Source organism: Saimiri boliviensis, chromosome 1, assembly GCF_048565385.1.
Source record: "Saimiri boliviensis isolate mSaiBol1 chromosome 1, mSaiBol1.pri, whole genome shotgun sequence".
Classification (NCBI taxonomy): domain Eukaryota; kingdom Metazoa; phylum Chordata; class Mammalia; order Primates; family Cebidae; genus Saimiri; species Saimiri boliviensis.
In genome coordinates this window covers 9,829,492-9,852,988 of record NC_133449.1, presented here as the reverse complement: position 1 = coordinate 9,852,988, position 23,497 = coordinate 9,829,492, and the positions used below count along the sequence as shown (strand labels likewise).

The 23,497-nt window shown below is 50.0% G+C and overlaps 1 protein-coding gene across 4 annotated transcripts; it reads right to left on the bottom strand.

Moving 5' to 3' along the window:
* Positions 1-367: 367 nt before the first annotated feature.
* On the bottom strand, positions 368-23,188 carry RRM2 (ribonucleotide reductase regulatory subunit M2). Of its 4 annotated transcripts, XR_012516313.1 has the most exons (11): positions 23,018-23,188; positions 22,854-22,928; positions 22,410-22,556; positions 22,210-22,326; positions 20,983-21,116; positions 18,874-18,968; positions 18,620-18,753; positions 16,890-16,994; positions 16,691-16,804; positions 3,227-5,329; positions 368-2,017 (listed from the first exon to the last, which is right to left on the bottom strand). XR_012516313.1 is itself a non-coding variant. In XM_074393925.1 (10 exons), the coding sequence occupies exons 1-10, from the start codon at positions 23,114-23,116 to the stop codon at positions 4,925-4,927; spliced, it is 1,425 nt and encodes a 474-aa protein (XP_074250026.1). In that variant the 5' UTR covers positions 23,117-23,188; the 3' UTR covers positions 2,425-4,924. The 4 variants fall into 4 exon arrangements, 3 of the variants coding, with proteins under 3 accessions (XP_074250026.1, XP_074250028.1, XP_074250029.1); XM_074393925.1 differs by lacking the exon at positions 368-2,017 and having other exon boundaries at positions 2,425-5,329; XM_074393927.1 differs by lacking the exon at positions 368-2,017 and having other exon boundaries at positions 22,410-22,553.
* Between the last annotated feature and the right edge of the window lie 309 nt (positions 23,189-23,497).

Here is a 23,497-nt window from a genome sequence, read left to right as displayed (position 1 = left end):
AGTCAGAAAAGAAAACAAACCTTTAAAAAGTACATAGAAGGCCGGGCGCAGTGGCTCACGCCTGTAATCCCAGCACTCTGGGAGGCCGAGGCGGGTGGATCATGAGGTCAAGAGATCAAGACCATCCCGGTCAACATGGTGAAACCCCGTCTCTACTAAAAATACAAAAAAACATTAGCTGGGCATGGTGGCACGTGCCTGTAATCCCAGCTACTCAGGAGGCTGAGGCAGGAGAATTGCCTGAACCCAGGAGGCGGAGGTTGTGGTGAGCTGAGATCGCGCCATTGCACTCCAGCCTGGGTAACAAGAGCGAAACTCCGTCTCAAAAAAAAAAAAAAAAAAAAAGTACATAGAATACAGAAAAAGTGAAGATTAATGGATTAGAAATGAACACGCAGGCATTTCCTCACTATCTGTGTACACCGTCCCCATGCTCAAAATGGGGGCCAAGCTGGGGGTCACTGCCCTTGCACTGCCCTCTCCCCTCCCTCCTTCTCCTCTCTAGCCTTCCTGGGGCTTACCAGGCACCCCATCAAGGCCTGATCCACCCCTACCCCACCTCAGCTCTTCTGCGCTCCTCCAAGGATGGCCCACCTGCTTCAGGGGCAGAGGGGACACTCAGAGTTGCCCAGCGCGAGGGCGCTAGCAGCCCCCACAAGATGACCCGTGTCATGTAACGGCTGAATGGACGGACCAGCAGGTGGCAGCTATGGACACAGGGCGGACACAAGGCCACTCACAGCCCTTCCCTATTCCGCAGAGCAAAGGCCCCCCCCACCCTAGCTGCACATGTGAATTACCAGGGAGCTTTTAAAATGCCAGGCTCTGGCCACGCGCAGAGGCTCGCGCCTATAATCGAGCACTTTGGGAGGCGAGGTTGGTGGATCACAAGGTCAGGAGATGACCATCCTGGCCAACATCCCCATCTCTTTTTTTTTTTTTTTTTTTTTTTTTTCTTTTTTTTCAGCAACTCCAATTCAAAAATACTCCAAGAGAAATACTCCATCTCTTCTAAAATACAAAAACTTAGCCAGGCATGGTGGTGGGTGCCTGTAATCCCAGCTACTCAGGAGCTGAGGCAGGGGAATCACTTGAACTCAGGAGATGGAGGTTGCAATGAGCCAAGATTGTGCCACTGCACTACAGCCTGGTGACAGAGTGAGATTCTGTATCCAAAAAAAAAAAAAAAAAAAAAAAAAAAAAGCCAGGGCCTAAGTTCCTTCCCCATACACTCTGATTGAACCAGCTTATGTCTCTCCACATTGGTCATCTGGTTCCAAACAGCAAGGAGCACTGGGGAAAAGGCAGCCCAGGGCATAGAAAACAGTGGGCACTCTGGAGTCATTATTTGGAGTCTAAGCCCCGTCTCTGCCTCTCACTGGCTGTGTGACCTCAGGCTGGCACCTTACCCTCCCTGAGCCTCAAGGCTGCCATCCGTAAGACATGCTTCCCTCCCAGAAGGTGCTGGGAATGGGTGATTGTACATGTAAACCTTTGACTGCCTCTGATTCCCAGCAGGTAGGCTAGGCTCCAGGACCACCTGCCCCCTCTAGGGAGTCCAGATGTGAGCGAGACAGGGGCAGGGAGGCTAGCCCCCCAGACACAAGCAGCCTTGGATCCACAGTACCAGCTTTGGGGGCTATTCTGGTTCCAATTCAGAATGCCTGGCTCCTGGCTCAATGGGCTTTGTCCCAGAGACGTAATTTCTATTTTGATTCCATGTGACATTTAATGAAATGGCTTTCAGACACCACGCAGTGTCTGAGTTATGAAACCACAGCTTCCGGATCTTCAACGCACCTCACAATGACAGGACCCCTCTTGCTGCTTCCAGAGCTGCCCCAAGTCTCTTGAGGCCCGAGTGAGGACTGCCGAGGTGACATCTTCACTCCAGAGTCCCTGCCCCAGGCCCACTGCCTGGCACTCGTGTCTCTCGTCCTGGCTGGACTCTGACTGACAGCAGCCCTGCCTGGGCTCCTGCCTCAGTCTCCCTCTTGCCAATCCAGTGCTGTTCTAGCTGCAGATCAAAAATATTCAGGGAGACAGGAAGCCAGTGTAGAGGCTGGCAAACAGCATTGTTCAAAGAACAAATGAGCCGGAATAGAAGCAGAACAGAACATGCCAGAAGGAGCTGCACACCGCAGGGCAACCACGACTCACAAGCCCAGGAGGTGAGTATGCACGCTAGGTCTCCATTTGTGTGAACTGGAAGGAATTTTGAATGACACTGCTCTAACCCACCACCAGGCCACCCCCCAGTTCCAACTTTCAGGACGGACTTCAGACCCCTCAGCACAGCACTGAAAACCCCTCCAGACCTGGCCCCTGTCTCCCCACCCACCTGGCCCACAGCCGGCTCCCACCACACTGAGCTGCTGGCTTCTGCAAATTCTGCCAGGAGCTCCCACCCCTGCCTGGAATGCAAGAGCCTCCCTCCTCCCACAGGCCTCCTTCACACAGCCTCCACTCTCCCACAGACTCCTATCAATCCTCCACCCTTCAAGGCGAGGGCCACCTCCTCTGTGGTGTCTCCCTGATTCCCAGCCTTGGGGGGTCCCGGCCCATGCTCACACTCCACTTGCACACTTTGCATAACGCCATCACGCCTGCCAGCCTGGGGGTCATTATCGCTTCCATGCCTCCCTGCCCTTCCCCAGTGGACAGCTGGGACTTCCCTCGTGGGGGCTGGCTGAGCCCCTGGGTGCTTGCTGTGGTACCATTTGCTGATAGCAAGTGTGGGCTAACACTGGGACCTCTCCCAGGTGACCCTCTTCACATGCTGACCCTCCCAAGGCAAAGATGACCTCTTAGATTCTATAGAAGCAAAGATATAAATATTTCTGGAGCCCTTCCGTTCCAAAGGAAGTAAAAGTCCTACAATTTCTCAACGACTTGGCTATTAAAAATAGGAATTCCACCTACACGCCAGAACAGTTTGCCGGGGATGGTGGAAGGGCCAGAATCGTGAGGTCACACATGTTTTCAGAACTGAGAAAGCTGCTGGGCCCAGAAGCTGAGCGCCGTCAGAAGGCAGGCAGCTGTCTGCAGCTGGTGCTAGAGCCCCGAGGCCCCAGAAATCTCTAGAACCACAGGGACGCCAAATGGTCCTCTGCCAAGAGTTTCTCAAAACTCACTTGCCCACCACACTGTGAACATCTGCACAGCGCAGGTTCCAAAGAAAACTGATAAAGAAATCACGCATTAGCAAGCAGATCTGACACCTCACCTTCGACGTCGGAAGAGTGCGGGAGATGCCTGGGCCCGGCTCCTGCTGCCACCTCCTCAGAACATGGCCCCGGGCCAGCCCAGAGCTGGGGTCCCCTGAGGATTCAGTCTTCCGTGTTCTTCTCCTGGCCCTCAAGGCCTGAAGCTCCATCCTTCCACCACCCCTTTGGGTTACAGGACAGTCCCCAGCAGGCGCCGTGAGTGAACAGTGACGGCAAGGCGGGCACGCATTCTGTCAGCATCCACAGCCACTCGAGAGACAGCCTGAGTGGAGACAGGAGAGGAGGAGGAAGGGGAAGAAAGCGAGCAGAAGGGCCGGCACAGTGGGTCGTGCCTGTAATCCCAGCACTTTGGGAGGCCAAGGCAGGCAGATCACGAGGTCAAGAGATCGAGAACATGCTGGCCAATATGGTGAAACCCCGCCTCTACTAAAAATTCAAAAATTAGCCAGGTGTGGTGGTGCGTGCCTGTAATCCCAACTACTCGGTAGGCTGAGGCAGGAAAATTGCTTGAACTCGGGAGGCGGATGTCGCAGTGAGCTGAGATTGCACCATTGCACTCCAGCCTAGGCGACAAAGTGAGATTCTGTCTCAAAAAAAAAAAAAAAAAGGGGGCAGAGAAAGCAAGCCCAACTGATGCCCCCCACTCTGCGGGTCAGAGGCTCCAGTCACGGTCTCAACAGTCCCCACCAGTGCAACCCGCATGTTCCCGCGTTGGACACAGCAGCTTCCCCTGAGGGTCACTTACTCGCTCATGCATTCAACAACACTACGAGTGCCTGGCCAGGTGCTGGCTGAACCCGCAGTGGGGACACAGACCCCATCCCTGCCCTCAGGGCACTCACAGCTGGAACAAGCCATCAGAAACATGTATGATTCTGTACACTTTTGATAGCATGGAAAAGCACAGTGCTAAACACCCGGGGCCATGGGGGCAGGGAGGGGGCCCCTAATCTGGCCTCATTGGGTCTGAGGAGGCTCCTAGGGAAAGTCACCTCTAAGTTTTGACCTGAAGGATCAGGAACAGGTGGGTGGAGACAAGGTCCAGGGTAAGAGAACAGCGTGTGTGAAGGCAGGAGGCTGGGGGATGCATGTGTTTAAGAAACTCAGGCTCAGGGAGGTTCAAGGCAGAGGTGAGCCGGGAGCCCGCAGGTACCTGGGCTCAGGTAGGACAGAGATCTGCGGTGAGGGGAGGGGCTCACGCGACACAGCCACACGGTCTGAGGTGCTGCCCGAGAGACATTCCAGATGCTGTGTGTGCAGTGGACTGGGAGCCGGTGAAGGCGGGGGAGGGGAGGGGAGGGAAGTCTGGCCATGCTGGCGACCTGAGCCCTGGAATGGGACGGGGATCTCAGGACCGCACTGCCTGGGGCGTGCGGCGAGGGAAACGGGAGGGTGAAGGCGCCCCCGCCTGGCCACACGTAGAACAGCAGGGGCTGGCAGGGCCTGGATTTCTGCCGTGCGGGGACCAGGCGGGGGTGCGTGGAGGCGCTGTTCACTGAGGTAGGGAACAGCAGGTGACAGGCCCCGCAAGCCACCTCCAAGGCGGCGCCTCTTCCCCCACCGTGCAAGTTGCCATCATTTCTCACCTGGAAGCTGCAACCGCCTCCCACTTCCACTGGCGCACCCTGACACGCAGAAGCAGGGGTGTCCCTTTCAAGACGGAAGGCTGATCAGACCTTCCCGAGCTTCCCGTCCCCTTAGAAATGAAATCCAGACTCTTTACCTGGGTCTGCAGACCTGCCATATACACACCCTCTCCCCTCTGACCCGCCCATCTCCCAGCCCTCACTCTGCTCTGACCACTCACAGACGCACCTGCTACAGGGCCTTTGCTCTTGGCCCCTCTCTGCCTGAAACACGCTTTCCTCCCCTACGCATGTGGTCGGTCCCCACTTCCTGCGGCTTCCTCTCCTCTCCCCACATGAAAGAGAACAGAGCATTGCCCGCCCCTTCCTCCCTGCTTTTCCTTGTCTTCGGAGCTTGTCACTCTCTGACTCACCGCACCCTGGGTGGGTGATGGTCTCCATCTCCCCGACGGGTGTGCTGTCTCCCCGAGGGCGTGGACTCCATCTGCTCAGCACTTCCTGGACTCCCAGCACCTGCTGCACAGCGCACAGGACGGCTCAGGGACTGCGTGCTGGAGCAGCCGCCTCCCCACCCCCGCCCAGGGCCCTAGCCGACTCCCGTGGCCTTTTTCCCATGCTTGGAAGAGTACTGCACCCTCACCTGCTCTCTTCTTCCCAACAAGAACAGGTCGAGGGCTCCTGCCCTCCTTCCAGCCACTCTCCTTCCCAGAGCTAATCACATGCTCCTCCATATGAGCTTGGAACCCTTAAGCACATGGGCTCTTGACTCCAAAACCAGACACCAGGCGCCTCCTCCATTCCAGGACAACCACAGATAATATCCGATGTTCACCACTGCCCAGGCCTCTGCTGGCAGTGACCGAGGATGCAGAAGCAGAAGATGGACACCCACGAGGGCTGCCAGTCTCCCTGAAGACACACTAACGTGGGGACAACATCCCAGCACTGCACAAGATGCGTGCCAGTGAATGGAGTTAGGTGGCACCAACTCTCTGAAGCTCCGAACAGAACACAGGGGTCGAGGGCAGGGTGAAGGGAAGATGGGATGGGAGGTGACAGTTTTGCCACCTGCAGACTTAACTCAAGTCCCAGAGCACACAGCTGGTCAGCAGCAGAGCTGGGCCTGGCTAGGTCCATCAGGCTCAAAGCCAAAGGTTTCTGAACTCAGAATGGCCCCCACTGGCCAACCCCTTTGGACAGAAGCAACTGACTCCCACCTCTCCACAAAATCCCAGGCTCCTAAGCAACTTCCAGAGGCTAAGCACAATAGCGGGCAGACACACAACTCACAACATGGGCCCTGCACATACATGACAGCAACATAGGCGAGACGCAGCCCCAGCCCCCGGCTCACAGGAGCTTGGGCTGCCAGCTTCCACATGCCCAGAATACCTCCCCCTAACCCTGGTCCAGAGCCCAGGGTCCCTCTGCCTACAGCTTTCCAGGGACCCAGAACAGCCTTCTGCCTGGGTAGCTGCTTCCCCCAGTGGCTGCGAGTGCTCATCAACACTTATTATAAGAACATTATAGGAACATTTAAACAGAAAAATAGAATAGAAAGAAAAACTGCTCTCTCCCAACCCACCCAAGGCACCTCTTCATTTCTCCACGTGGGACACCTTCCTCTCTATCCATATGTACACATTTTTATGACAGCATAACCACAGTGTACCCATCATTTTATGTTCTGCTATTTTATCATTTTCCTGTAAACAGCTTTCCATGTGTTTAAACCTGATCTGCATATTTCTCATCTAGAGTGAACCGGTTAGCACTCCGTTAATAACCAGCTCTCTGAGTGGGCATTCGCTGGCTCAGCCACCGCCGATGCCACGCACTACCTTTCCATCAGCTCCACTACGGACCCCTCAAAGCTCATCAAGCATTTTCCTTAAAGACAAATAGAAAATACAGGCCACGGCAGCTATTCTAGTCTGTTATCCATGGTGAAGGCAGCCACATACCATACAAACAAGTGTGGCTGCGCCCCAACAAAGCTATTTATGGGCCCTGAAATTTGAATTTCATAGAATCTTCATGCAACACGAAATGTTCTTTTGATTTTTCAAACACATCCCCAGCTCCCAGTTTGTACAAAACCACACAGGAACCCGATCTGACCCACCGGCTGCTTCCTGACCCCCAGCCTTAGTACTTCTGCTCCACTAACATTGGAGGATCCAGGGATGGGAAGGGAAATCCTAGAAAGGAGTGAAGTGGGAGGGTGGAAACTGAGGAAGCGAAGGAAGGCCCAACAGACCACTCTCTGTGTTCCAGAAAGTTCTAGGACTTGCTTCCGATTCTCAAGGGCCCTGGGACAGTCAGCTCTCTGAAACTCCCTGAACAGAGGACAACTGAAGCCTGGGACCAGAGAGATGGCTCAGCACCTCATTTTCCCGATGGAGGGGAAGGGTAACGAAGAGAGATGGGGAAACAGCAGACCCCAGTCCACTAACTGTTCTCTCCTCCGCCCTTACCAAGGTGGTGATTCCAGCCTTTGACACCCCCATTTCTAGTCTGCTTGTCACCAGCTCACAGTGGCAAAAGTCCCCTCCAGACAATGCCCCACGAATCTTTTTAATGACAAGTGGCCTAAAATGCCAGGAAAGCTCCTTCTGAAATGGAAATCAAACTTCTCTCTGTGAGGCAGACCCATCCTCTGCTGCCCCAGCATTCCAAATCATCTCTTAGAAATAAAAGCCCGTGCCTTTGCCAGTAACTTCTACTTTAGATGTACCAGATCAAACCCAGAGACAAAGTGGCCCAGTGGCTGCCCAGGGCTAGGGCGGTGGAGGGGAGACAGGGTGTGACTGATGGACACAGGTTCTTTTTGGGGTGGGCAAAATGTTCACCTGTAGTGATGACTACCCATACCTGTGAATATACTAAACCACAAAACCGTACACTTTATTACTATTTTCTTTTTATTTTTTGAGTCAGAGTCTCGCTCTGTCGCCCAGGCTGGAGTGCAATGGCACAATCTCTGCTCGCTGCTACCTCTGCCTCCTAGGCTCAAGCAATTTTCCTGCCTCAGCTTCCCTAGTTGGGATTACAAGTGGCTACCACCATGCCTGGCTAATTTTTGCATTTTTAGTAGGGTTTCACCATGTTGGCCAGGCTGGTCTCGAACTCCTGACCTCAAATGATCCACTTACCTCGGCCTCCCAAAGTTCTAGGATTATAGGAGTGAGCCACCGCACCCGGCCAAGAGCCATACAGTTTAGATGGGCAAACTGAATGGCATGCGAAAGTTATTTATCGAAGCATGCCAGGAGCTTTACTCATCTAAAATCTCACAAGCCCATTTAGCCTGGATTACAAATCCTAGTTCACGGAGCAGGGCGGGAAGCAGAGAGGTGATGGTTCCTAAAGTCAGCCCTTTGCTGCAGCGGCTCCTGTGCCAACAGGATTTGGAAGTGTCCTTCAGTAACTAACACTGGGACCGACATCAGTCCACGGGAAGGCCAGAGCAGCTGCAAGACCTATTCCAGCCCTCCAAAGCAAATCTCTTCCCATCTTGTCCTGGCACCCCATCTGGAGACTAGACCCCCACTGAAGCAGACAGGGAAGACTCAGAGAGGCTAAGGGCAGGCCTCAGCCAGGCAGCTGCTGCCCAAAAGGCTTTCTAGAAACTAAAACCTCCCTGTTTTCCAAAGTAAGTCACTACTTCCCACTCACCCCATTCCTAAGCATGAGGATCCATCCGGGCATGTGAGTGCCTGTCCCTAGATTTTTCCTTCATGGCCATAAGCCACCTTTCTAGCATGGTACCCAGAGCATCACAGTTCTGTGACACTGACTTGGGAGTCCCAGGTAGAAGCAAATTGGAAGTAGCCTCCATCTGTGATGTACAGACTGTAAGAGAGCCCCTGGTCCTATTAGGGCACGATTCCCACAGCCACAGTGACAAGGGGCAAAGCAGAGCTCACCCTCCCCCACTACCACAGTGAAGTGACCAGGGAGGAAGGGCAGGCTGAAGGTGGGCATGACCAAACCCTTCCACATGGCTCACTGGCCAGCTGGTGGCTTCAGGAGCTGTTCCTTGAGTGGCCAAGCATGAGGCCAGCATGTGCAGGCTCTTCCGTAGAGAAGGGCACATGCAGTGAAGGGACAAATATGGACAGGTTCAAGTTCTGGCCGACCACTGGGTTTTGTGCAGGCCAGTCCTGTGACACACATGGCCTCCAAGCCTCCCGGCCACATCTGTAAAACGGGGGCAATCATCTCTGCCCCAGGGTGGCTGTGCAGACCAAGTGAATTCTGTTGGGGTGGAACTGAGTGCATGTGGTAGGAAAATCAACCCTATTCTATCAGGAATGTATTGATTTACTTCGGTGAAACACCTGAGGTGTGGGCTTCAGGAATCGCTGGACTCAGAAAATGAATGTCATGAGGCTTCTGCAGATCAGCTCTCCTCTCTTAGAGCAGAGACCCCACTCTTGGACAGGCCTACCCTCATGGGTGCAGCACCCCCAATCCTGGGCCTCCCTTCTCCCCTCCCCAACAAAGTAAAAGCCTTTAAGTGTGGCTCATGGGGTCCTGGTTATATGGAATCCAGAATTTCAGAGGCTATGGCCAGGGCATTTCTTTCTGAGTGGGTCTTGCTCTGTTGCCCAGGCTAGAGTGTAGTGGTGCAAACATGGCTCACTGCAGCCTAGACTTCCTGGGTTCCAGCGATCCTCCTGCCTCAGCCTCCTGAGTAGCGGGACTGCAGATGCACACCACCACACATAGCTAATCTCTTAAAATGTTTCTGTAGAGATAGGGAATCCTTATGTTGCCCAGGCTGGTCTTGAAATCCTGGCCTCAAGCAATCCTCCCAGTGTTGACATCACAGGCACTAGTCACCACGCCCAGCCACACCTCTGATAAAGTACGGTGCCCTTTTCAAGACCACACCCACACCTGACAGATTCCATTGATGAGATTCCATCTTGCCAAAGCTTGGAAGGGCAGCAGCCTACACGGTGGAGGCCCACCCACACCTAGGAGGGCTCAGCCTGCCCCAGACTAAGAGGTCCCAACATGTCCACCAAGGCACATCTGCAAACCTGTCTTTCCACCTGGCATCACACGGGCCTCAACCCCCTGCCCCTCGAGATTCCAGTGTGTCCTGGTTGCATAATCCAAACCAATCACTGGTGAGCAGTCATCTGACCACAACCTACCCCATCTAGGCTGGCCCCAGCCCCACCCCGATGGTCCTGCCTGGATGCAGGATGGAGCATCTTCTGGTATCTGGTAGGAATGCGAGCTCTCAAGCAATTCCCTGTAGAGCCATGAAGTCTCTGCAAGTGGTATGAAAGCAAACCCAGGGCCGTGTGTAGGACCAGAGGACAATGTGTAAAAAAACACATGACTAAAGGGGACATGGAAGCACCCACCAAGACAACACCCAGCTTCACCACTCTGAGCCTAAGACTGGGACTCAGTGCCTGGGGAGGCAGGGTTGAGGTCACATCCAAATACTGTTATCATTGTGTTTTCCCAGAGGAACAATCATTCTTTAGGCCAATAACTTCCATCTCTAAGGGGCTTTTTGCTTTAGCCTTTTTCCTATCGCCAATTGTTTACATTCTTGTTTAGTCCATAGATTGTTTATGGCCAGAATTTGTGCCTGGAGTTTTAACTCTTAAGTCTATTTGCATCTACTGTGCTTTTATTTCTACCTTTCCATTGACTTGTTATCTGCTGCCCCACCTAACCCTTTCTGCCATCTACTAAGCCCATCAAGCTTTAACTCGCCCACCCCAGCCCCCACTTTGGAAGTTGAAATTCAATCTTTATTCTTTATCCCCTGCAGTGTCCACTATTCTAGTTCCATTTGTTGTTTGAGTTTGGGTCTCACTGTTGCCCAGGCTGGACTCAAGTGATTCTCCCACCTCAGCCTCCTGAGTAGCTGGGATCACAGGCATGCACCATCACGCTCAGCTTCCCTATGATCCTGTCGGTTCACTGTGGACCAACCAGTATCTCTGCTCACCATCTTTTCTTTTGGCTCAATTTAAGAATTATTTTGATTCAGGGATGTGAATGGCAAAACCTTGGCATGAAAATGTATCTTACTTCTGAATAGTTTAGTCCAATGATTCCCTCAGCACTGAAGATATGTCATCATCTTTTGGTTTCTATTGACATCTTCACTTAATAATTTTTCCTTTTGTTCCTGTTCTGCAGCTTCATTCAAATGAGCATAGGAATGTGTCTTAGCTTCTCACTTGTGATTCCTCGTGGACTTCCTGATCTCAAGGATGAGTCCATTCTGGAAAGGCACCAGTCATTACCTCCTCCAACACTGCCTGTCCACTCTCCATGCTTTCTTCCATCTACTTTCCAATAATTCCCTCAGACACATCCCTTCCAGTTCATGAGCCCACTCCTCAGCTGTCTAATCTAAGTTGTATTGAAACACCTCTGAGCCTGAACTCCAGTAGTTACGCTATATCCCAGACATTCTTCCTAATTCTGAAAATGTATTTCTTTACTGTACCATGTGATTTTTTCCTTTTATCTGTTGTGTTACTGGGGCCGACTTTACACCAAGGCTTAGGTCGCAACTCCTCCCCTGGTTTAGATCAACCTCTCCCTCCAAATCCAACTGCCCATCAGCTGTCACTGTTCAGTTTCTCTAAGGGACTAATGGCCACTCCCCTAGGGCTGCTACGGGCTCTGGGGTTCCACGGTCACTTCCTTTGTTCCCCAAAGAGGTCATTCCCCTTTCCCAAGAGATGACCATCTATTTAACTTTTTTTTTTCCAAGATGGAGTTTTGCTCTTGTTGCTCAGGCTGAAGTGCAATGGTGTGATCTTGGCTCACTGCAATCTCCACCTCCCAGGTTCAAATAATTCTCCTGCTTCAGCCTCCTGAGTAGCTGGGATAACAGGCGTGAGCCACTGTGCCTGGCCTACCTACTTAACTTTTTGCTGTGCTATTTATCATACGCAGGTGTTTGAAGCAGGAGGAGTTTGGTTCCTTAGTCCACCACCTTGCTTGAGCCACTCCAGTCTCTAGAGCCAAGGCTAAGGTAAACATGACTAATGAACCTTAAGCAGCAATGGGCTCAGCCATTTTCATAATTAAAGAAAAAATCCTCATGTGACATATTCCCTCCAGGGAATGGCAGGGAGACACCACTGATGTGTTCCCTGTGTCCAGACAGACACCAGGAGGGTAGCCCTCTGCACTCCAGAGGGACAGCTGGAAGAGACCAAGCCACACAGTTCTGCTGTGGCCACTCACTGATGAGGGGCTGGGCCTGTGGCTGTCTTGCTAAGAGGCATTAAACCATTATCGGGATCTCCAGACCAACACTGGCAGGATCACTGATCCTCAAAATACAGCCAGTTATCTCCCCAGTCAGGTGGCATTTAAACACCCATCTGGTTCCTGCTTCACAAGGATGAAGTCCTCAGGTCAGAGGCCACAGCAGTACCAGCAGGTGAAGGGAGGATTTTGCAGATCTGCTCTTAGCAGCAAGGCAGGGCCACGAATGTGCACACACAATGAAGTGTAACCCTTACATAAACATGTCTAGAACTGACGCACATCAGGAAACATCTGGAACATGAGAAAACTGAGCAGGACTGTCTTTTCCAGAAGTGAGAGCCAGACATTGGTAGCTTTTAAAAGTCCCGAGGTGATTATAATTCACATCCAGGGCTGAACCCCATTGGTTTGACCTTTATGTCAGCAGTCCGTCCCACCCAATCTGAAATGTCTGATATCTCCCATTAAGATTACAGGGTCCCTGATTTTACCCCCAGACTGATTCAGGGGGAGGATGGATCTAATGAGTACCCAGGACAATCGCCTCAGCAGCCTCACCACTCACTGAACTCTGCAGGCCCTCCTCAGGTATAGCATGGCAGACATGTTCTACAGAGCATGGCAGCTGGTTTGGAGACAGGGGAGCAGAACAGGACTGCAGGCCACCCACAGGGGAACTGTTCTAGTAGTTGGTCATCATCTTGAAGCCTGGTTGCCCTGAACTTCTGCAACAGACCTGACATTACAAATCAAATGACCTTCATTGAACGCCTATAGGTGCAAAGGCAAAGCTCTCTACCAGGGTCCTCTAGGACACAGAACACACCTTTACCAAAGTTACCACCCATCCCAAAATATTTCAGTTCCAATTCGTTTATTTCCTCATATATCAGTCACTTAAATACTTGACCCTTGAAGGCCTTGTGCTTAGAAATTAGAGATAGGTAAAAACGTGTCCTCAAAGACAACTTTTACAGAGCAGCACGGGAAGGGGGAAGGAATCTCAATGAGAAAGCAGGAGTGGGATGCAGCACTTGAAACACGAGTCACAGGCCCCCTCCAAGGATACATCCCGAGGCCTCTCCCAAGCACTCCCACCCCTTAGAATTCTCTGCTGCTCCCATCGCTGCCCAACACTTCCGATCTACTCATCCATCAGTTTCCCTCCCTAGGAGTAAACCCAAGCTCCAGAAAGAAGGGCCTCCCCTCTGGCTCAGGACCCATCTTCCTGAATTAAAATGCAGGTGGAACATGGCACCTGAGAGAGCTGCTGTTTGTTCAATAAACTGAATGGCAGTGGCATGAGGTACAAGGAATAATAACTGGTTCATCTGAGGATGGATGGGTGTCAGGAATTCTAAAAGGCTTTGTGAAAGTGGGTAGGATTCCAAGTCAGGAAAGGGCTTTTATAGACAGAGGGAATGATCCAAACCTGTGCAGGAGTCCACACAGGTCAGTCAGATGAGGGACAGCAAAGCAAAACGCCAGCTGGGAAGACCTGTAGCCCCACCTGTTTTGCAAATGGGAAAAGAGGCCCAGGAGTGGCTCCCCACAGTGAGGTTACCTCAGCCCCGGCTTCACAAACCCCACATGCAATATGGCAGTTAATCATTTTGGGCACCACCTTTTGGGTCTACCTGTCTCCTATATACCATGTGCCAGAACAGGCACAAGGCAAGTCTCTTGCCCACAACCAGTGGAAAGCAAATGAACTCATTAGCCTTTACAAAACATACTTAAAAAAAAACAAAAAAGGCAAAATTTCACTTTTGCCCAGGCTGGAGTGCAGTGGTGCAATCTCGGCTCACTGCAACCTCCACCTCCCAGGTTCAAACAATTCTGGCTTGGCCTCCCACAGTGCTGGGTTTATAGGCATGAGCCACCATGCCTGGCCAAAAAATATTTTTCTTCCTGAATTAAAATGCAAATTTTACCAATCAAGAAACTAACAAAAGAATACTTTTATTTTAATCACTTAACACTTGTGCAGTATTCAATTTTGAGACTGAAACCCTTGCTTCCCATTTCAACTGCTTAGGAAACAGTCTGAGTTGGCAGAAGTTAATTCTCACATTATTTAGCTAATCAGACAGAATCCTAAAACCTGATTCTAACTTCTGCCTGTATCCCACAATGCAAGGCGAAGCCTTTCTTTATTTTAATCTGGATTCATTAACTTTACGTAACAATAACTTAAAAGCTAGGAAAAGGTATACAGAAATTTAAATTTTGACTATACAATAAATAATGAAAACTTAACAGAACACAACAATGTTCAAATACTGAATACAATTAACAAATGGGGCCAAAAGGTCAACGTTTATCTTGCATCATCTTTCAAGCAATATCTCAGCTTTTTTCTCCCAAACAAAGGCAGATTAATTCAAAGTAGCCCTATTAAGAATATTTGTTTCCTTTTGAAATTAATATTTGAATGGAAACTGTATTAATAACTCATGGCTTCTCCTAAACATAAAGACAGATTTTCTTTCTTTTTTTTTTTTTTTTTTTTTTTTTGAGATGGAGTTTCGCTCTTGTTACCCAGGCTGGAGTGCAATGGCGAGATCTCAGCTCACCGCAACCTCCGCCTCCTGGGTTCAGGCAATTCTCCTGCCTCAGCCTCCAGAGTAGCTGGGATTACAGGCACGCGCCACCATGCCCAGCTAATTTTTTGTGTTTTTAGTAGAGACGGGGTTTCACCTTGTTGACCAGAATGGTCTCAATCTCTTGACCACCCACCTCAGCCTCCCGAAGTGCTGGGATTACAGGCTTGAGCCACCGCGCCCGGCCAAGACAGATTTTCTTTTCTCTCAAACATAAAGGCAGATTAATTCAAACTAGCCCTATTAAGAATATTTGTTTCCTTCTGAAATGAATATTTGAATGGAAACTGTATTTATAACTCATGGTTTCCTACTGAAGTTTGATTCCTCGAGATGATGGTCAGATTTAGACAATGCTAGAATAACACTCTGGCAATAATTTCAAAGTATGAACTACAGGCAAAATCTAAAAGGACATACATAATTTAAAAATTTCTAAGGCCGGGCGCGGTGGCTCAAGCCTGTAATCCCAGCACTTTGGGAGGCTGAGGCGGGTGGATCACGAGGTCAAGAGATCGAGACCATCCTGGTCAACATGGTGGAACCCCGTCTCTACTAAAAACACAAAAAATTAGCTGGGCATGGTGGTTCATGCCTGTAATCCCAGCTACTCGGGAGGCTGAGGCAGGAGAATTGCCTGAACCCAGGAGGTGGAGGTTGCGGTGAGCCGAGATCGTACCATTCCACTCCAGCCTGGGTAACAAGAGCGAAATTCCAAATCAAAAAAAAAAAAAAAGAAATTTCTAATTTAAAAAACATAGTAAATGTAAATGAATTAACTCACACAACCTACTTACATACAAACAAAACTAGAATAAACAATTTTGCCACTTAACAGGAGCAAGATCTTAGATGGGTCATTTTGTTTAAGGGTGACTTGAAATTTTACAATACGACCTTAGCTCCCACATATGAAAACTATTCAAGAATCTTATTGACTAGAGGTTGGGTAAACTACAGTGAGAAATGAAACGAAACGGCTTCTCACTCATATGAAGGCCCAGATCATGCCTAAATTTCTAGGGATTTAACTTAAAAAATTTTAACTCCTTGCCCTGAGAGATTCCTTGATCCCACAACACTCTACTCAGATGGGGCAGAGAATCCCAGAGCACTACCCAAGCTACAGGAGAAACACACAACCCATCTTGTATCTGGCACCAACAGACTAATGTCTAGCTATATACAGTATTGACTTTCAAGCTGGTTAATTAGTATTTTAATTCATTAAAATAAAAGTGAGACATAACATGCTTTGTCTATATAAGTGTAACTTACTTTAGTCCGTTAGTAAATTGTGAATTGGCTCCTGTTAGTGGTCAGGAGAATGCTTTGTATTTGGTGTAGAAACCAAATAAATCAAGCTACTATCATCTTTTGAGTACAAGCAATGTTTGTAAAGTGCCAGTTTTATATTTAAGTAAACATTAAAATCTGCATTGAAGCAGTGAGGCTGCATCTTTCAACTGGCAGTGCTAATTAAATGAAATGTTTAATCCTGCTGTGTCAAGCTGACTAGGTCACCCCTTACTTTAAAGCCAAGAAGACTGCCACTGTCACCGCTATGGTAAGTCACAGCCAGCCAGCCTGCTAGCAAAAGGTGATAGCACCAGCATTATAAATGTACCGGACTGGTTCTGAGGTAGCTAGTTTTAAAGATGCTGTTAATGAACATTATGGACAATGCATGGTGTAGCTAGTTGATAACACTTTAGCTGATTTTTTCATGAGATGGAAAAAAAAAATCAGCAAAATAAAGGCACATCTTCAGTTCATTTAGAAGTCAGCATCCAAGGTAAAAGAATTCTCTGTTGGACTTGACATCACTCCCATCCTCTGATACTCGCCTACTCTCTTCTCAAAGAAGTTAGTCTTTCCTTCCAGTGAAATATTCTCCATAAAGTCAAATGGATTCTCTACTCTGAAAACCTGAAAAGGTTCACATCAAGATATAAATACAGAGCACCAGTTTCAAAACAAGCAGAAGGCTATGTAAACAATACTTTACCTTGCTAAAACCCAGTTCCAGCATAAGTCTGTCTGCCACAAACTCAATGTATTGCTTCATTAGAGTGCAGTTCATCCCAATGAGCTTCACAGGCAAGGCCTCAGTGAGGAATTCCTAGGAACCAAAATACAGCTTCTGAATACAACTAAAGCAGACATTTTCTAGCAAGCTTGAGTGATCCCTTTCATCACCCACTTACCTGTTCTATCCGAACAGCATTGATAATTATTTCTCTTACTCTCTCCTCTGATGGTTTGTGTACTAGGTGTTTGAACATCAGGCAAGCAAAATCACAGTGTAAACCCTAGAAAAAAAAAGTTCAAGATCACTAAAGTCAGAAGACTTCTGTCATTAACATAGAATATGAAATTACTTTATCCTTTTCTGCATTCTCCTTATCCAACATGCTCATATTGAGAGCACTTGAACTCTCAAAGGGAAGATGACTAACTACTGGCTTCTCTTCGCTGATGTCACCAAGGCAAGCTCAGTCCGACTTAAGGCCCTCAAAGTTGCCACCTAGATAAAAACAGGCAAGGTCTATTTCTTGCTCTGCTCTGGGTGGTGGCAAAGGAGGAGTCAGAGCTTCACTCAAAATATTCTTTTTGCAGCCATGAACCCTTATTTTGCCACTACTCCCAGCAGGAAAGGCAAAACTCAGTGATAAGGTTAGTTTTTATGTGTTCAGGAAATTTGTATGCAATTTCAAGTAAATCAAGTTTGCAAGTTAGCGCAATAAAGCCCAAGCTGTACAACTTATCTCCCAATCCAGTAAGGAAGGTCTTCCTATAAGGTAAGACCAACCAAGTTTGACTTGCCCACTGGACTCCAGGTAAGACGCTTCTTCCTTTTCAAATGTGACTTAATCAAAGACATACGCTAAACCAAAATGTATACTCATTCCATTGAGATGCTAACACTGAAGTAAAGAGGTAATTTCTAGATGAAACAGAAGAAACAATGGCCACTATGAACATTTATGGAATAGGGGATCACATGTAATACCAGGCAAAAATAAAACATCCCTTAAAATCCCAATCCCATCAAGAATTTGTAGTTTTGGCCAGGTGCAGTGGCTCACGCCTGTAATCCCAGCACTTTGGGAGGCCAAGGCAGGAGGATCACCTGAGGTCAGAAGTTCAAGACCAGCCTGGCCAATGTGGTGAAATCCCATCTCTACAAAAATACAAAAATTAGCCCGGCATAGTGATGGGTGCCTGTCATCCCAGCTACTTGGGAGGCTGAGGCAGGAGAAGCGCTTGAACCCGCAAGGCAGAGACTGCAGTGAGCCAAGATCGCACCACTGCACTCCAGCCTGGACGACAGAGCAAGATTCCGTCCCCACAAAAAAACAAACTTGTACTTTTTTATGCATTCAAAGCCTATAAGGCAATACATATGTACTAATGTATTCTAGAGAATACAAGTAAAAAGCCAGGCGCGGTGGCTCACGCCTGTAATCCCAGCACTTTGGGAGGCCGAGGCGGGTGGATCACAAGGTCAAGAGATTGAGACCATCCTGGTCAACATGGTGAAACCCCATCTCTACTAAAAATACAAAAAATTAGCTGGGCATGGTGGCGCATTCCTGTAGTCCCAGCTACTTGGGAGGCTAAGGCAGGAGAATTGCCTGAACCCAGGAGGCGGAGGTTGCGGTGAGCCAAGATCACGCCATTGCATTCCAGCCTGGGTAACAAGAGCGAAACTCTGTCTCAAAAAAAGAAAAAAAAAAAAAAAGAGAGAATACAAGTAAAATAATTTCAGTAAATTAAAGTATTTCCTTCTTTTGTCAAGTATGTGTATGGTTGAACTCAGACATTAAACGTGGATATATGTCATCTAGCATCTCAGGTCCCCATCAGTAAACACCAGAGCATGCCCGAGGTGTGTTTGGGGCTCAGGTTACCCTATGATTTGATTTAGACTCACCTCATCTCTGCTAATAAGTTCATTAGAAAATGTGAGGCCAGGCATCAGTCCTCGTTTCTTGAGCCAGAATATGGATGCAAAAGAACCAGAAAAGAAGATGCCTTCCACTGCAGCAAAGGCTACAACACGTTCACCTATTAACAGCAATATTATTCTAGTGAGTAAATGTTGGTATTCACAGGAACGGTCAACAATCCAGTAACATTACATGGAAAATAAAACTCAGGTTGAAGTAGGGGCAAGGGTCTCCTTACCATAGGTAGCCTCTTTGTCCCCAATCCAGCGCAAGGCCCAATCTGCCTTCTTCTTGACACAAGGCATCGTTTCAATGGCATTGAAGAGAAATTCCCTAGTAGGCACACACAGCATCAGCAATTGAAGCATTACAGTAAAAGACCCCCGATTACCAGCTGCTAGATAAGAGCTCTGGGACAAAGGCCAAATTCAAGTATTTGCTGATTCTCTTCCCAAAGGAAGAACCCACGTCAAAATGTTTTATTTTTACTGGTCAGCTTTTCCCTCCAGTGTTCTTTTAAAAGTGTCAACATTTGATTTACGTTAATACAAATGTGGGTATTCTGTAGTTCATATGGAGCTTCAGGGTCTACAAACAGTAAAACGTGGTTCAGTACAGCAGGGACATTTGTTGCTTTTTTTTTTGGAGACGGAGTTTTGCTCTTGTTACCCAGGCTGGAGTGCAATGGCGCGATCTCGGCTCACCGCAACCTCCGCCTCCTGGGTTCAGGCAATTCTCCTGCCTCAGCCTCCTGAGTAGCTGGGATTACAGGCACGCCCCACCATGCCCAGCTAATTTTTTGTATTTTTAGTAGAGACGGGGTTTCACCATGTTGACCAGGATGGTCTCGATCCCTTGACCTCGTGATCCACCCGCCTCGGCCTCCCAAAGTGCTGGGATTACAGGCTTGAGCCACCGCGCCCGGCCCATTTGTTGCTTTTATTATTTCAAGTCCAGATCATAGTTCCATGTGACGAACCATAAAATTTAAATTTAAAAAACCATAAAATCCTAACTGCCAGGCTATTATCAGAATATCATTGGTTGCATTATTTGGCCCCAATTGCCACATCTCCATCATAAAATAATTAAACGAATAAATTAAGATTGCTTCCTACTAAAATTCTGTCGTACACTGTCAATCCCAGGTCAGCAAAGTCAGTCCATGGGTATTACAGTTAACTGGGTCCCCCTTACCACTCTCCTCTGCCTCTCTTTATTCTGGTGCCCACCTTGAGAGGCTACTGATTTCCCAGCGTGTTCCTACCCAGAAGACCTTGTGTTCTGAAGCCAAGGTCACCAGACATTGGGCAGCTTTCATTTCTATTTAAGGGATGAGGGTCTCAGTCTGTTGCCCAGGCTAGAGTGCAGTGAGATAATCATAGCTCATGTTAAAACCAAACATCCTTCCGCCTCACTGTGCCAAGTGGCTGGGACTACCAGCTCACACTACCACATCCGGCTGGCTGCCTTTTATTCTCTTTCCATCTCACTGTCCTTCTCTTTGAGACCTGGGTCTGCCTCTCCCTTGCTTTTCAGGCTTTCCCAGCTGACCTTCCTGATTGCACCCGTTCTCCTTCTGGTCATTTGCCCCCAATCGTACCCCTAATCTTTGCCTGCTTCTCTCAATTTCCACCTATATAAACATGTTCAAATCTCTTCACCTCAGTCCTTTCAAGTTACCACTTTCCTGTTCACGCACTTCTAATTTTACAACAGCCACATTAGGTTTCAGCTTCACCACTTCTACTCCATACAGAGGCTCCAGTCCCTAAAGCTGACTTTAGTGTCTAGGCTACTCCAACAGCCCCTTTCTAACCCATCGCCTCCAATCAATCTCCAAAACATAAAACAGACCTTATGCTACCTTTATTCAGCCAAACCGCTGCATGCCTAAATCAACCTCAGGGCTCCCCACCGCCTCTGCCTGTGTAGCTCCCCGTACTTGCCTGCAGTGCAGCGCCACTCCCCAGCAGGACGTCCTCCCCGCCCTTCATCCGGCTGCAACCCCACATTCTAGTTTCTCAACAACTTTACCAAATGACCAAAGATGGTCAGGCATAGGTTTTAATTTGTCTTACCCAACATGCAGGAATTGCTTCAAAAGAAGGCTTTCGATTGGTAGGCATCCAACTCTAAAAGTGGAGCACCTTCGCAACGCTACGTGAATGATAAAGTGAACTTAGGCTCCTTGCTAAGAGCAGACATGACCACAGGTGCTGGAAATGTCTATGACTGTCTGCTTGGTCATTCTGGAGTCATTTTTATCCCTAGATGAACTAAAATTTTGTCATAAATCAACAATTAAAGAGTCCTAAAAATCTTGGCATACCACTTCAATACTCACCTTTCGTTGGGATCTTTTATGTAAGTGTCAATAAGGAGACTATACATTTCAGAATGTATGTTTTCCATGGCAATTTGGAAGCCATAGAAACAGCGGGCTTCTGTAATCTGAACTTCTTGGCTAAATCGCTCCACCTAGTGGCGAAACACAAAGTCGAGCTTGAGAAAAAACGCGGCAGCAACTCTTGTCAATGGATAGCGGTAGCATCACATTCTGTACCATTATAAGATTTCTTTCTATACATATTTCATCCAAATTCTTCACAATTCTGTGATAAAGTGTGATATTTTATATCATATGCTCGATTTACAGATCAGGAAATAGAAACATATAAATTAGGAAATAATTGAGCGCTCACAGAAATCCTAATTTATGTCAAGAAAGATCTGTTCACAGCAAGAGATACAACCAAATTACTATTAAAACAGCAAAGCCAGCAAAAGGAGGGAGCAGGGCCGGGCGTGGTGGCTCGCGCCTGTAATCCCAGCACTCCGGGAGGCAAGGCGGGAGGATTACCCGAGGTCGGGAGTTTGAGAACATCCCGGCCAATACGGTAAAACCCCGTCTCTACTAAAAATACAAAAAATTAGCTGGGCATGGTGGCGTGTGCCTGTAATCCCAGCTACTCAGGCGGCTGAGGCAGGAGAATTGCCTGAACCCAGGAGGCGGAGGTTGCGGTGAGCCGAGATCGCGCCATTGCACTCCAGCCTGGGTAACGAGAGCGAAACTCCGTCTCAAAAAAAAAAAAAAAATACAAAAATTAGCCAAGCGTGGTGGTGCACGTCTGTAATCTCAGCTTCTCAGGAGGCTGAGGCAGGAGAATCGCTTGAACCCAGGAGGCAGAGTGAGCCAAGATCGCGCCACTGCACTCCAGCCTGGGTGACAGTGAGACTCCGTTTTTATAAAAGGAAAAAAAAAAAAAAAAAAAAAAAAAAGGCGGGAGCAGATGTGGCCACAGGGAGTCAGCCTATTGCTACCACTTAACATGGCCTCAGTTTCTCTAGAGTCAGGAAAATACCGTGCGGAAGAAAGAACTGCAAAGCGTGTTCAAAAGCAGGAAATGCCGTGTCATATAGAAACCAGCTCACACACACACACACACACACACACGCACACACACGCACGCACTCGGCGTGGAAAACGGAGGACTTAATAAGAGGGACACAGAGCCCCCCAGGGCGACCTCCGATCGCCGAGCGAGTGACAGGTTTCCTTCTGGAGACTCACCAGGTTTTCATTCACTATGCCGTCGCTTGCTGCAAAGAAAGCCAGGACGTGGGATACGAAGTACCTCTCCTCGGGCTTCAGGGACTCCCAGTGCCGGATGTCCTTGGACAGGTCCACCTGCGGGCCGGCGGGCACAGTCAGAGCGCGAAGGGGGAGCGGGGCCCGCAGGGCTCGGCCCGGGGCCCCAGACGTGGGCTCACCTCCTCGGCGGTCCAGAAGGAGGCCTCCGCCTTCTTGTACATCTGCCAGATGTCGTGGTACTCGATGGGGAAGATGACGAAGCGGCGCGGGTTCTCTCTCAGCAGCGGCTCCTCCTCCGCGCCGCGGGCGGCCGCTCTGGCTTTCTGCTGCGGGGGAAAAGGAAACGCCGAAGCGCGGGCGCCGCTCAGGGACCTGCGGTGCGTCTGGGCCAAGTCCGTTCCACCGGCGGCAATTCCGTGGGAAACGTGGGCAGTCCCGTCGCGCTCCGTGGGTCACCGCGGGGAGGCGCACGTGCGAACCGGGAAGCCGGCCGCCCGGGGGAGGGGCCGCCTGCGCGGGAAAGGAGCCGTCGCGGGGGTGGGAGCCGCCGAGGAACAATGCGGCTTTGGCGCCAAGACGCTCCGGGCCGCCCCCGGCCCCTCTGCCCCACGCCCGCCGCTCACCGGCTCCGCGGGCTCCTGGAAGATCCTCCTCGCGGTCTTGCTGGCCAGGACGCGGGTCCCGTTCAGGGCCGGGGGCTGCGGGGAGACGCGCGTGAGTGACGGGCGGCCGGCCTCGCCTTCCCCGCCTCCCTGCCCCGCCCGCTGCGCCCGGCCCGCGCGCTCACGGTGTTCTCCTTGTCCACCAGGCTGAGCCCCTTCAGCGGCGAGAGATGCAGCTGCTGCGGGTCCGTGATGGGCGCGAGCGGGACGCGGACGGAGAGCATGACGGCGGCGCGACGAAGGAGAGGTGGTAGTCAGGGCCTGGCGGCTGGGAAGGGGCGCACGGGCAGCACCCCGACCCAGCCGCCTTTAAATCTCCCGCGCCACGCACTCCCAGCTCTTCCCATTGGCCGTGCGGTAACTCCGCCCTTCCCATTGGCCCTGCCTTGCCCCCGGCCCGTCGGGCCTGGGTCTACCTCTGGCAAGGGTCCCGGCCCTTCCCATTGGCTACGCGGTGCCCCGACCCTTCCCATTGGCTACACGGTGCCCCGACCCTTCCCATTGGCTGCCCTTTGCCCCTAGCCGTGGGGCCGCGCGCATTTTTCAAGCGCTGCGCGGGAGCCTCCGCCGGCGCCTTCCAGAGACCCTCAGGAACGCCCCCGGGA

What these genes read in the sequence shown, in the direction of transcription:
- RRM2 (XM_074393925.1), bottom strand. Translation starts at nt 23,116, where the DNA reads ATGCTCTCCGTCCGCGTCCCGCTCGCGCCCATCACGGACCCGCAGCAG. An exon ending in GCATAGTGAATGAAAACCTG is followed by an intron (nt 21,117 to 22,209) that starts GTGAGTCTCCAG and finishes TTTCGCCACTAG; the next exon opens with GTGGAGCGATTTAGCCAAGA. An exon ending in AACTTATTAGCAGAGATGAG is followed by an intron (nt 16,995 to 18,619) that starts GTGAGTCTAAAT and finishes TTTTTTTTCTAG; the next exon opens with GGTTTACACTGTGATTTTGC.